Source organism: Sparus aurata, chromosome 9, assembly GCF_900880675.1.
Source record: "Sparus aurata chromosome 9, fSpaAur1.1, whole genome shotgun sequence".
Taxonomy (NCBI): domain Eukaryota; kingdom Metazoa; phylum Chordata; class Actinopteri; order Spariformes; family Sparidae; genus Sparus; species Sparus aurata.
The window spans coordinates 23,859,312-23,873,478 of record NC_044195.1 but is presented as its reverse complement, the minus strand read 5'-3'; the positions used below and the strand labels follow the sequence as shown (position 1 = coordinate 23,873,478).

General features: G+C 40.4%; 1 protein-coding gene across 3 annotated transcripts in view; it reads left to right on the top strand.

Annotated features, from left to right (window-relative positions):
- Positions 1–13,765, top strand: part of LOC115588256 (TSC22 domain family protein 1-like) — a 34,684-nt gene extending 20,919 nt beyond the window's left edge. The window contains exons 1-3 of one of the 3 annotated variants that reach the window (XM_030428723.1): positions 4,307–5,523; positions 10,694–10,745; positions 11,987–13,765. In XM_030428723.1, the coding sequence (XP_030284583.1) occupies positions 5,414–5,523; positions 10,694–10,745; positions 11,987–12,256 (432 nt within the window). In that variant the 5' untranslated portion in view covers positions 4,307–5,413 and the 3' untranslated portion in view covers positions 12,257–13,765. Of the gene's footprint in view, positions 1–4,306; positions 5,524–5,559; positions 10,354–10,693; positions 10,746–11,986 lie in introns of those variants that run through there. The other 2 variants (XM_030428722.1, XM_030428721.1) reach the window with 2 other exon arrangements.
- The last annotated feature ends 402 nt before the right edge of the window (positions 13,766–14,167 follow it).

The window sequence follows — 14,167 nt, the reverse complement described above, 5'->3', positions numbered from 1 at the left end:
TTATCTAATTTGCTTACGGCTTTAACTGTTTTCATGAACAATATGAACAGTTGCGCTTGTCTTTTAATTTAACTTGGTAATCGTTGGCTAAAGTTGGACTCATGGATATTTGGCAATGCTGCTGAAGAGTCATTTGATTCTGGAAGGAATGCCAGTTTTACCCTTTCCCATTGAAGACAAAAGCCAGATGTTAGTGGGTGTTAGTGTTTTTTTTGTCCATTGTAAAAGGGGTATTAGATGGAGTTTAAACTTCAAAGTTGTCAAAGATGGAAATAAACCAAAGCTGACTTGATAAAGGTTTCTCTGAAAAGCCTGGGGCAGAATGAGAATATGTTGTTTTGACTTTACTGTTGCTATCACAGTATTCCTCAGTGGGTTTTATAACTTTCTTAATATGAAAATATGACTCGGCTGATGCTATTGAATACATGAACAAAGCTGTGATATGTTTGTTGCAAATTTACATTTTTAGTTCGTCTGTTCTTTAACTTCAGATGCCAACAAGCTACAAAGTAGGTGTTATTTGATTTCGGATCATGACGTCGTGCAGGTTACTCTTAAATACTAGAGTTAAAAGTGAAGTGGACACAATATTGCAAGTAAGGTTACATCAAGACAGGTCTGAATTAAACTGTTGATGTGTTTTAGGTGTTTAATTAGCAGGCACATCCACTTGTAGATCTATATTAAGATTACTATAAGGAGACATACAGCCGCCCCAAACTGTGTCTTCTCTGCTGCTCTGTGTTGCTGCGGTTAGCATCATTCCTGTCCTCTGTAGTCTGGACCTGGAACGCTGTGTGTTCTTTGGCTGCTAATCCTGTTAATGCCAGGTTTCACTCCACATTACTCAAAGCTGCTGCTCACACACACTTATGTAACATGGGTCGTGTGTGTGTGTGTGTGTGTGTGTGTGTGTGTGTGTGTGTGTGTGTGTGTGTGTGTGTGTGTGTGTGGGTGTGTGTGTGTGTGGGTGTGTGTGTGTGTGTTTACGAGATAGATTGATGGAGGGTTTGGACGTGTTTTGGAATGGGTTACTTTTAGTAAGACTTGTGGTGTCTCAATATGCAGTGCAGGCGTTATTTGATGAGCAGTTCACTACAGATAGCTTTTAGTCTTGTATCATGTAATGGATGTTTGAGAACCACGCCTGTGTTTGCTTATGCAAGTTGAGCCCATTTACAGGATGTATTTTACACATTTTACCTGCGTTTTAGTGCAGAGTCATCAGTTGTGCGAGAGGTTGTGTTTCCTTCCATGACGTCTTACAGTTTGCTGTTTAAGATGTATATTGTAAAAGAGAGCTGCAACAGTTAGTTGATTAATGGGTGAATCTGTCAAAATAAAATGACACAGAACATCAGGTTTGAGAGTTAGATTAAATTATCTGAGACTGATCTGATCAAATATCAGTCTTTGGTGCAGATAGTGACCTGATTCACTAATCGGATTTTGAACTGATATTCAACTGTCCACGTCCCAATCCAGATTCCATAGTCTAATGTTTCTATGACTTAGAAATATTTAATAATGCAACTTTAAGGCTGTAACCAAAATGTTGTAGCCCAAATGAATCAATAAATTGGTAATAAAGCTATTCTACAAAGATATCCAGTGGTCTCCATATGTTTTTGTCTGCTTGCACTGGACCATAACATAATGTAAATTGAAAAAGTCTCCCACTGAGTGAGGGAACAGTTGACTCACTCAACATGTTCTCAGTTTGGAGATGATTTAGTCTTAAAACAGAGGAAATCATCAGTATCGGCTGATATCCAAATTCAGGTATCGTAACTGGAACTGAACTGAAAGTGGATTATGCATCTCTAAAGTATACTGTCTGAACTCGGCTGCCTGCACAATACGGTAAAAGAAAGAAAAAAAAAATCATATTGCAGTTATGTTCACAGGTATTCCGATGAGTGGGCACGATCATTTTTCACAATTTTCATTTTCACTGATAGTGAATGATTTGGAGAACAAGATTTGTAGGTCATGGCATCTCTGCAGCATTACAGTATTTCATGATTATGCTGTTTTTTCACACATTTGACCTTTTGTCAAGAATTGCAGCTTCTGTGATTAGGATATTGCTCTCCGACATATTGTGATTTCAACAATATTTTGAATAATCGCGTAGCTTTAATCTGAACATAGTGCATAAAAGAGTCAGTCAGACCATATTTGAAACATTTGTCGTTGCTCTCTCTTCTCCCTCCGTCCATGACGTTTTTGAGACAGTACTAATGCTGAGGCGGTGGATCTAGGCCATTCCAGCTCTGGTGTCTCTGGCTGACTCTCTCTCCCTCCTTCTCTCCCTCCACCTCTCCCCCAGTATGTGTGAGTGAGTTTCGTATACAGCGAGCACTAAGGACTTGCTGTTGTCAGCCCAAATGCTCCAATAGCACCTGTCTCCCTTACGCATGGACGCCAAAATGGCCACTCATCATTCCTCCCTGCCTCTCTGACTGACTCACTCAGTAGCTCTCTGTCATTCTCCATAGTCAGGGTGTGACTATGGAAAACCACTGCCAGGGCTTACTGGTAAAGTCTGTGTGTGCTTTCCACTATCAAACTACAGCTCAGCCAAAAGCCTTTACAATTCAGCAATTCAATAGGCCTCTTTTTTCATCGCTGGGACATGCCAGGCCCCTTTTATTAACTTTTACAGATTGCATTTCTCCTGAAACACAGCAGATGTGAGCGTAGTTCCTCTTCCTGTGAGTAAGACACATTTAGCTGACAAGCTGGAATTACACCAGAAACAAAACCAACATATTAGAGTACAGCGAGCGCTGCAACGATTAGTCGACTGATCAATTACCTTATAGACAGAAAATAATTGCCAAATGATTTCCATAATCAGTTAATCATTTAAGTAATTTGATATGCAAAATTAGCAAAAAGTTGCACTTCATTTTATAGGTCTAGGTCTAGAAAATTTGTCCAACTGTCATGTTTTACCGATTTTTCAAAATTGGATGCAAGGACTCGTGTTTGTTTGTGCACTTAGCCACCATTGGGTGAACAGGTATAAACAGATATAAATAATCTGTTTATCTAGTTATAATGGAGTGTGTAGTGTGGAAGTAATCATGCTGCAAAGATAAGTTCACCTAAAAACGAAAGTTCAATCATGATCTTCTGGCGTTGGTAGAAAGTCAGGTGAAGTTGTATAGTCCACAAGACATTTCTGAATTTTTACAGCAAAACAGCGTTGCAGCATTCTCTTAAACTAGCTGCCAAGCCAAAAGCACAAGAGTGCACACCGTCTGAAGTGGGTGCATGAGCTTGAACGCACCTGAAGGGTGCGATTATGGTCTTTTCATGTCAATTTGGGATCTTGGGGCTTCAGGAGACTTTGATCATGTCGTTATGCTCCTGTATGGAGCATTTGTCTTTGTTTTAAGTTTTAAAAGAAGTCCCCATCTGCTTCATTTGTTTAGGAAAATGCTGCAATGCTGTTCTGCAGAGAGAAACATTTTGTGGAATACAAAACATCACCAGACTTTTCATCATACTTGTTGTGAAAATGGTGCTGTGCTGTTCATTTGGCATCAGACAAACTAATGTTATGATAAAGTTATAACATTTGTGTAACATCAGCTGCTTATGAAAAGGCTGTTGCTGAGACCACATGCAGCATTCTGACACTGCAGGTACATCAGGCCAATACAATGCCACAAAGGCAATATTGCACTTGTGCTTTTTTTTTAAACTTGTCACTCAGTTGATTAGATAAAGCAACGTTCTGTGAGCAGGCTGCTGTAGGAGTGGATGACCCTCTCAGAAGTCATGTGATGCACTGCAGCACACACAGTCTGTTAGGACAAGTGAAATCCCCCTCATTGTGCTCACCCTTTACCTGTTGTCTCTTGACCGGCCGTCTCTAAGCCGGTGGAAGCTCTGTGAGTGCATGTTGTGTTTTCTGTCTGTGGAGGCACTAAGCCATCTTAAAGCAGCTTTCAATGAGAAATGACAAGATAAGACCCTGAAGCACAGGGTCTCTTGTCTATCACGCAGAGGGGTCAGCATTTGAAAACTAAGTCAAGCTTGGTTTTGAACATGATAACTAAATCAACAAGTTCAAGACTGTCGGAGCTGCTTTTGCAACTTTGAGGGGCACGACCAAAAACCCTGATAACAGTGAATCTGACAGCCTTTTTATGTGACAAGAAAAATATGTAGTCTCTGTCACCCCAGATTTTTGGGACAATCTGTACTCTCTCTCTGTACTGCTACATCACATCAAAACTGAGGCTGCAACTAATGATTCTTTCACTATTGATTAGGAATGCAAATTTTAAGCAATTTCTTTAATTGGTAGTCGGCCGCCTCAATAAATTGATTATCGGTTTAATCATCGATAGTATGTGAATTATTTTGCTTTAACAAACTGTTTCAAGAACTGATATATGATCCATGTTTGATGCAAAAATCAGATATCCTACTTTCAAAGTTAAAAACAGAAACTCTGAGTTACTTGAATGATAAAACTAAATAACACAAATATAAGCAGGTATTTGTAATTTGTGAAAAGATACTTTTAGTTTTTTTGTACCATTGCTGAGGTGTCATTCATTCTCTTATTAAACAACATTATAGTGACACAAAATCTATGCTGATCAGTATCAGTATTCTATCTATCTATCTATAAAGACTGATTATAGTATTTAGGATGGTAGAGGCAGATAGTGCTCATTGTCAACTACTTAGTTAATCTCCTGCTATTTTAATAATCAATCAATTGGTTTGATGTATTTTTTTTATATAATTCTAGCTTTTTTAAACTTTGAATATTTTCTGTCTCTTTGGGTTGTGGACAAAATGAGACATTTGAGGATTTCATCTTATGTTAAGGCTGATCAGTGTTTTTCTCCATTTTCAGCCCTTAATGAACCAAACATTTAGTGGATTATTCAAAAAAGGAATCAAAAGAATCAACAATGAAAATAGTTGTAATTTAAAGCCGTTCATGGTGAGATTCAGTGATGTTGAGGAGTTGAAGTTTAATTGTATGTCCATGTCTCAGGCTATAGAGGGCAGAGGGCTGTAGGAGCGGGGAAATCACTGGGCCACATGCTAATCTCTGTTGATGGTTTATGTAACTCCCAGTATCACATGATCACACGTCACCACCCGCCCCGCTACTGTCTGTACTCGGTAATTCACTCACTAGTCAGCCATTCAAACACAAATGGATGACATCGACAGAGCAAAAATGAGGAGCACACTCACACACAGTCATCATAACCTGGCACGCTGCCTTTGATTCCCCTGCAGCTGCACTCACTACTGCATCCATAGGCCGCGACCCAGATCTGCTCACTAGATTCAAGACGGCACGAGGGGGTGTCAGAAAACACTAAACAAAGAAGCTTGGAACGCACCACTCAGTTATTTTGGAGCGCATATGATCCCCCTGACGGACGGCTCCATGAGAGTACGGGGAGTACGGGTGCAGGGCCATGACGAGATGGCAATGAAGCTTTTGTTCTGGGAGCTGGAGCAGCATCTCAAAAGGTAAACTAAAGAAAGGGAATCCCTGGGGAGTTAGTACAGTGTGGCGCTGCTTGAGCCAATCATTACAGTAGCTGCACACAAAGGGCTGCGTGGCTATATTGTCCTTTTCATTCAGTCATTCATGGCTTCAGGGGCAGCATTAACACTGAGGGATACTTCAAGCAGATACTTTAAACTGGCTTTTAAGTTCAGTTAAATGTGATATCTAGAGATAGGTGTAATATTAGCGATGGAAAAGTGTGGGCACAGATGACATACATATGTGACATCAATTTGTGCCACTTACTAACATCTCCAGGGGAGCGTGAGTAATTAAACCCACAGCATGTTTCTTTTTTTGTCACTGAATTTCTTGCCATATTCTGCTGTTTTGTAACAGCTCTGTTGGTCCATCTGGTCCATGATTTCATATAAAGTCACCTTCTCTACTACAGATGTACAGAAATACCAGTGTACTTATGTGTGTCTGTATTAGCAGCGAGGCACATCATGTAAAGTAAATACCACAGTGTACTTGTTTACAAGATGAGCCTTGCCGCCGCTTAACAATATTTATTTTGTGACTTATTTTTTTGCTTTGTTTGTAAAGAAACAGCCCTGAAAGCTATACATTCTTCCGTTTCAGGAGGTGCTACATACCCAGCAGTTTTTTTAGATAAACCTGTGCAATTTAACTCAACTGAGCCCTGCAGAAAATCTAAAAAATATGTGTTTGTGTCATATCATTTTTGATTTGACATGTCAATTGTAAGACCGTTGTTTGTGGTTAAAACATATAGCTTTATGTGTGTGACAGTGTCAATGTTATATGATATAATTATAAATTATGCACAGATGCAATGCATATGTTGTTTTGGAGTGAGGTCTGTCCTTAAATCCACATAACGTCTGTTCTGGTGTGCATACACTTTTGGGTATTTGTTTCTTAAGAAGTGTCAGTAGGTCACTGGGTTATATTGTTGTTTCACTGCAAAGCCGGAAGGCCATCAGCTAGCTCATCTACCTATATAACGCCGTCTGCTTTATAACAGCTAAGACCTCTGTAATGTTCAGTTATAAATCAGGTACGTGTGCTAGTGACACTGTATTTTTGTGGTGTTAGCATCTCTACTAAGCTTCACAGGAAATGTTTTGTCTGAAAGGAAAAAAATTAGAATATAAACCTTTGTTTACAAACTGTACTCATGTAAACAAACCATCAACAGCATCTGAAAACAGTTACTTCATTTGTTGTGAAATGAAGTAACTCTGTATTTGATGTTTAAAGCATGAAAATCCCACCCTTGACCAGTAACAAATTGCTTTTTCTTGGAACGTCATCTAGTTTATTTCTTGTCAAACTGCTTGATGAACTGAGTAAAGCCCAATACTGAGCCTCCGTTTGCTTTTCTGTGTATGTGACCACATAAGATGTGAGCTTCATTCCTCAAGAGCTGCAGTCGTGCTGGCTATTTGGGTCTGGATAATTGGCTAAACCTTCTTCCAGTCAAAGAAGGGACCGGAAGAGATAAGTGTGGCTTAGAGCCTCTTATTGGGCTTCTTGTTAAAGTGTTTGACTGGGATCAGAGGTGAACAGAAGCTGACATGAGTATGAGTACTTCAGAGGCTGTGTTTGAGCCTCTGTTCAAGGTACTGGCTCTTAATAAGGCAGGACTGTGCTGTGATATCTGAATTAGCCTAAGCCCCTGTTTTAAAGGTGACTACTGAGTTTCAAATTACTTAGGAGGATCACTAACCTGAATGCTGTGTTCCCAGAGTTTGAATATGTCTCCTGACTGACGAAGTTTAGGCCCTCAACGCAACAACTATGCATCTGTTGTAGTAGTATTGACTTCTTTATAGTTTTTCCTTCTCCCTTCCCTTCTGTCCTCATGTTTGCTCCATGACACACCTGATCACTTTAAACCTCTAAATTGTCCGTTCCTGAAACAAAATCATGATATCTGTATTTCTTTTGTGTGGGAGAGAGTGTGATCAGAATTACGAATGTCAAGAGTGTGTACACACGATTTTGAGGGTTTGGGTGTAGCTTACTGGAATGTGTGTGGCCTTTCAGTGTGTGTGTTGTGTACAAGATGTCTGAGGTGGGAATTTCTGTGTTGAGGTGTTGTCTTGGGTGTGCCTGTGTGAACATAGATACTCCCCTCTTATGAGGTGTTGTGAAGACAGTTGTTGGTGTGTGGCAATGTTGTTATGAGGTCAGATTGATGAAGTCAATCTCCCATTTCTTCCATTGTCTCAAAGACGAATATCCCAGAAAAAAGGTACTTATAGCGTCAGGTAATTTGTCAACCACTGGTCTGGGGACCCATGGAGGGGAGTTTAAAATGCATAAGAAATGTTAATTCAAGTCAAGACAAGTCCAGGCACGCAAATGTCTGGAAAATATGCCTGTTGCATTATTTTGGATTCGAGGTGATGCTGCTATTGTTTTGTTCTGCCAAGAAATGCCTTCTAACTATTTTTCTAATACTTTATTTTTGTGGTTTCTGTTTTAGAACACAAATACACAGAAAAAACTGAACAAATGGGTCACCAAGGGTAATAAAACTCATCTATTACCAATAGTTATCCTTAGTCAACGGTTACTTGTGCAATGTTCCCAGGAAGAGAGAAAGGCCTAAAAAGACGGCACCAACAGGCCTTCCAGCATGAGTCAGCTGAAGTCCATATGAGTCCATCCAGTCCGAAAAGGAAATTAAAACGATTAATGCCTCATTACTTTTACCTGGCAGACACTCATTAGAAATCCAGTGTAAAACTACAGAACTAAGTATTTCTCCTCTTTCTATGTAACATTCCGGTTCATCTTTTTACAATTTTTTGTATCAGTTAAAGAATAAAATAAGTAAAATATCTATTAGGCTGACAGACATTCGAGTAGGACCGAGTTCACCCACTGTGCCCACAAGTATTTTTAAATATTTGAACCTTTGCATCGATTTGTATTACAGATATACTGATTATCTGCCTTGGACTTTATCACTGCCAATATTGACCATTTTCCAATCATCGGCACATGTGATTTTTCTGTCAGATTGCCAATAGATTAACTAATTTAAAGAGGTGCTACGTTGGCGTCCTCTCACACAATATCCTGCCATCACCAGTATCTGACTGATAACACATCAAAAATGAATAGCTTATAAACGCTAAATGATCTGAATCTCCAACTAAATATATAAATATTTATAAATATAGTACGCAAATCAAATACCTCAAAATTGTACTTAAGCTGCATTTAAGATAATTGTACTTTGGTAGATTCCATCACTGGTTGTTATATATTTTGACATGTAGATTTAAATCTTTACTGCAAATGCATATCGGTTCCAAATATTGTTTTTCAGTCTCCTTGATTTTTAATAACGGGTATCAGCCCTGAAAAAGCCGTGTCTGTGACCCCTTACGTACATGTACGCCTCTGATGGTACTAGTCTCTAGCTTCACACTTCAACATCTACGTTTTGCTCTGCCGCTTCACTTTGCTTGATTTTGATCCTGGGAACACTGAGTGAATCTGTCCCAGGTGGCCTCAGGAGTACAAGTAGATCAGAGCTGTATTCAGGCCCAAGACCATTTAGTGCTTTATAGACTGGTACTAAGACTTAAAACAGACTTTGACACACAGGAAGCCAGTGCAGTGTTTTAAGGATTGGTGTACTGCGTGGGCTCCACTTTCTTTAGCCCTGCAGTGCTGTGTGAGGCCACATGGGGGCAACATTTGTATGGACATGACGATGGCACTATCTGGACACAGCCGAGGCATTTATATTGTTGGGATAAAATGCAGTTGCTACTGCAGATGATAGTATATTGATTATTACCAGACGTGTGTTGAAAAATCTGATTTTTGGCTTCTGCATAATTACCGTCAGTGTTTGTCTTTGTATTACTTTAATCCTACCCAAAACAGAGCTGTTCATTTGACTGAAAGGGCTGTAGTTTATAAAGTAGTTGTGGTGAGGAAGGTTTCACATTCTTACACCCCTGACATTGAGGGAAAGGGGCCTAAAATGGCATGTACTATTTAGTCATTTGTGAACAAAATCTCCCAAACTGCTCATATTCACTAACATAACGAATTTGCAGGAGTATAACTCGCCACATGTCATTTTGTAAGCACGATGAGACCCATCTATTCTCAGAGGGATTCCTTGTAGTGTAAATGTTCCTCGGGGTTGAAAACACATTTGCATCGGGCTGAATTCCTGTGTCGAATCAGGAGCTGGTGGATGTCTTTTGTCGCTGTTTGAATCTTGTCCTTCCCCTTGCCTGTTTTTCACCACTACAGCTCTTTTCTTTTTCTCTTCCCATCCGGTTTTCCCCGGTTTCATCCACCTCCTCTCTCGCTCCTGGTATATTTTATGCAAAAGCGCGTCAGCTGAGCGGCAGGTGGGGGCGTTCCCGCATAGATTATGCAAACAGCCTCCGTCTCGACCAATCGGCGGCCGCCCTCTAGGTTTGTCGCTGGATAAATTATGCGCGCTCGTCCCGAGCCGCAGATTCATGTTGTGGAGCCGAGATGAGCTGACCTTGGATTGTATTTGTGCCGCTGCGGTCGGTGCACAAGCTTTTTCTACTCACAATATCGCCTTGTGGATGTGTCTCGCGGAGCTGGTCGCGTGGAGGTCGAGACGGGATCTGTTTGTGAACGGACTGTAAAAAGAAAAAGAACAACCCCCCCCCAAAAAACAACATGGCCAGCATGAATTCGCCGTGCTACACCGTGGCTATGGATCTTGGCGTCTGCCAGCTGAGAAATTTCTCTATCTCGTTCCTATCTTCGTTACTGAGCGCAGAGAGCTCGCACGTCAAGCTCGACAATAGGTAAATACTATTATAAAGCCCCGTAGTGTCGTTTTACTGTGTTCACCTGCGGCAGTAATGTCACCTCTGTCTGTGTGTGTGAGATGGAGGCTGAGTCGATGGATGCTACTCTCACAGGGCCACACCGCTTTGTAGGAATGAGGAATTGCTCCACAATGAAACCAGGCCGTTGATTTTTATAGAAATTTCCAGAGGCTTCCTGTAACGACCCACATTTCTATAAAGGGAGGCGGGCTGCTTCTCTGTAGGGCTGCGGCTCTGCATTGATTCTGTTGGTGTTGCAGTACAGATCGGCTCTAAACTGTTTTTTTAATTTATCTTTCTCCTATGTTTTTTGCAGCTCGTCAGGAGCCAGCGTTGTGGCCATTGACAACAAGATTGAACAAGCAATGGTGAGTTTTTTTTAACCTCTAAACCCTCACAAAAAAAATCTGCCTAATTGCTTTTATTACAAACAAAAGGATGTTTGAAGAGGGGGCTTCATTATAACAGGACATTGCGTGATTTGTGTTTTTATCTGCGTAGTTATGTGTTTTTTTTTTATTTAAATCTCTGGCACAAAAAAACAAAAATAGGCTGTAGACTACAGTGAACGTCACATTGTATTGTTCTGTGGTGGTCATGTAATTTCATACCCGTAAAGTTATTTTTGGGCAAAAATAAAAATACTGTTTATGCTAACAAGAAAACTATGCTAGTTAGCTAGCTTAAAAATAAGTGTAACTAGCAGTTACCTCAAACCAACCGCTCACACAGCTGGAGACAATAAAGTATTATTTTTGAATGCGGTGTGATACGTTTGTTGGCTTAATTGTGCTGTTTGAATATAAAGTTTATACATCCAGAACTTTTTTCTGCCCAGAAAACGAAACCTAGGTTTATTTTCTGTTTCACTTTAGTCTCTGTTGTTGTCGCTGCTGCTGTCAGTCTTGTTGCTAGGCAAACTGCAGGGCTCACACGCCTGGTTATAAATATCTCGGCTTCTGATTGGCCCAGGTTTAATGACGTCGCACTTTGGGAATAAACACGCTCACGTTTTGTCTTTATGGTCTGTTTAATGTGTTTGAACCTGATTATTAATGATCTGGCATCACCTTTTTTTTTCAACTTATGTCATTATGTTTGTAATATTTTAGGTCTTTATGGCTCCTTTTTTTGTTTGTTGTCAGGCATTTCAATCACACATTGATTTTTCTACATTGTGAACATATTGGCAGCATTATGTAGAGCAGTCATTTATTACATAGGGTTGTCTGTACTCCAGAGACAACCCTATGTAACCATTAGTAGGACTGACATTGACAGTAAGAAAACTTTTAATAAAAACACAAAAACAAATTTTTTTAAACTTATTTTGTGTTTAAATTGTTACACACTCTGTTACACAAGCTGTTGTGTGGCAGGGTTTGCCAAATATAAACAAAGTAAAACTGCAAATTGATGTTGTCTTGCTAAGGTCAGTTTGTTTATTAAGTTTTATTCATTCATGAAAACAAATAGGGTTTGTTTATTAATTTATTATTGTTAATATGGAGATCTTACAATGTATTTCCCAAAACGACATGGTGCACCTTCTAATGTGAATGTGTTGAAACATTCCAGTCATTAACACTGATCTCTCTGTCTATCTCAGGACCTGGTGAAGAGTCACCTGATGTACGCTGTGCGTGAGGAGGTGGAGGTCCTGAAGGAGCAGATCAAGGAGCTGATCGAGCGTAACTCCCAGTTGGAGCAGGAGAACACCCTGCTGAAAACGCTGGCCAGCCCGGAGCAGATGGCCCAGTTCCAGGCCCAGGTTCAGACCGGTTCCCCGCCTGCGCCTCCGACAGCTGCCACACCGGGACCCCCGAGCAACGCCACCCTCGTCCAGCCCACCTTGCACAGCTCCGGCCCGTCGGCGTAGCCTGGTCTGTACACAGACAAACTGACTGACATTTTTTGAGTTCTGCTACAGCAGCAGCAGAGCTCCACCTTGCCTTCTGCAGCAGGAGGTTACGCTGTTAAGACAAGAATTTGCACATATTTATCTCTCAGAAGGATGCAGCTGGTGGGACAGGCGGTGCAGTGCTTCACAGCGCAGCAGGGGGTGACAATCTTGAAGACGGTGTATGGCGGGATTAGTTTCAGAGCAAGATTGAATCATCGAACATTTGCCAAATAACCCTTGGACATATCAACTAGAATGTCTTACCAAGAAGAAACAAAACAAGTCATCAGTGGCGACAATATACTTAACTATAGATTCAAAAAAAAATCACTGTGCCTGTGTCTGGATTTTAAGTGATGTCGATTTTACTGATGAGGGCGGTGGAGGAGGAGGAGGAGGAGGAGCAGCAGGAGGTGGAGGATTGTATTGGTTGTTACCCTTTTTTTGCTGAATGATGTAAATAAAAAGTTGTTCTCTCTCAATGCTGAATCCTAAAGTTACAAGGTCGAGAGGTTTGAGAGAGAGAAAAAAAGCCTTCTCAGAGTGACAAATGAAGAATGTGAGCAATTATTACCATGACAAAGTCCCCATCTGGAATGGGGGAGTTGGGGGGGAGGGAGGGAGGGTATTTTGAACAACACTTGGCAGAACTGGTGACGTTACTTCAACCGTGGGTTGTTGGGATGAACAAAAAAAAATGTGGTTTCTTATGGAGATGATGATATTCTATTTCAGTATTTCTCTTTCAAAGCTCCTCATTTTTGCCCTGGACAAAGCTCATCATTGCTGTTCTCTCAACCCTGCAGTGGCATGTAATTTAAATCTTATTCGACAGGGTTGAGACATTTGGGCTAAGCTGCATTTTCTCTTTTCGTAATAAAAAGTTTGATGGGCAGAAGATGATGTATATTTCTGTATAGTGTAAGTACAATGTAAAATAGTGAGGAGAGGGAGGGAGAGAAACAACAGATGCCATCTTGGCCACACAGATTGAAGCGGGTGAGCGAAGAACGTGCTGGTCTTGCCCGAGTCTGTGTCGTCTATTTTTATTGCTGTATTTTCAAGACTGTGGACGGACGGGAGTTTAGGTTATTTAACTTACAACAACACAGCCAACAATGTTGTCCATATCTCTTTACTGCTACATTAACTCTTACTGTAAAACCATTCTCACTTGCTCTTTTTTTTCTTTCTGGAGTATTTGCACCTTTTATGATTTTTTTTTTTTTTTTTTAAGTTTTTGACAGTGATGTACTTCTGGATGAACAATATCTTAAAACTCAACATTTAACAAAAAAAAAAAAAAAAAAATACAAACTCTGGAGATGTGTTTTCTTTTTCATTCTGTGTATCAGTTGTATGCTCATGTTCTGTGCATGTTTCTGCAAAAGACCGGATGAGATATTGTAACATACTTACCACAATTGCACTTGACAGCTGCACTTCACACCTTTCAATAAACATGCTTAAAGAAGAATAACCACCCGATCGCATCTCTGTCCTGTTCTTCCTCGTGTTACCACGCATAGTGTCTAGTATGTTGTTGAACTAGTGAGATTGAAGCCACAGTCAAGTGGTATTTCGATTGAAGCTACCAGGTGATCTTTTCTGATTTCATTCAGGTTAGGAAACAGTTTTGAAAATTACCACCATTAAAGGTGAAGTATGTTGACTACCGGTCAAATGCATAGTCGAAACAAATATGTGGCCGCAAATCATCAGAGTATTTGCTTACTGCCAGTCACTGTGGCTGCCGTTAGCTAGTTAGCTGTGCAGTCTAAGTAGTCTTGGTTTAGCATTAGTTAGGGCTAGCTTGTTAGCTTGTTAGCTTGCTCACTTAGTCATCTCTGCAGCTCAATACATATATATCATGGTGCCACAACTGCT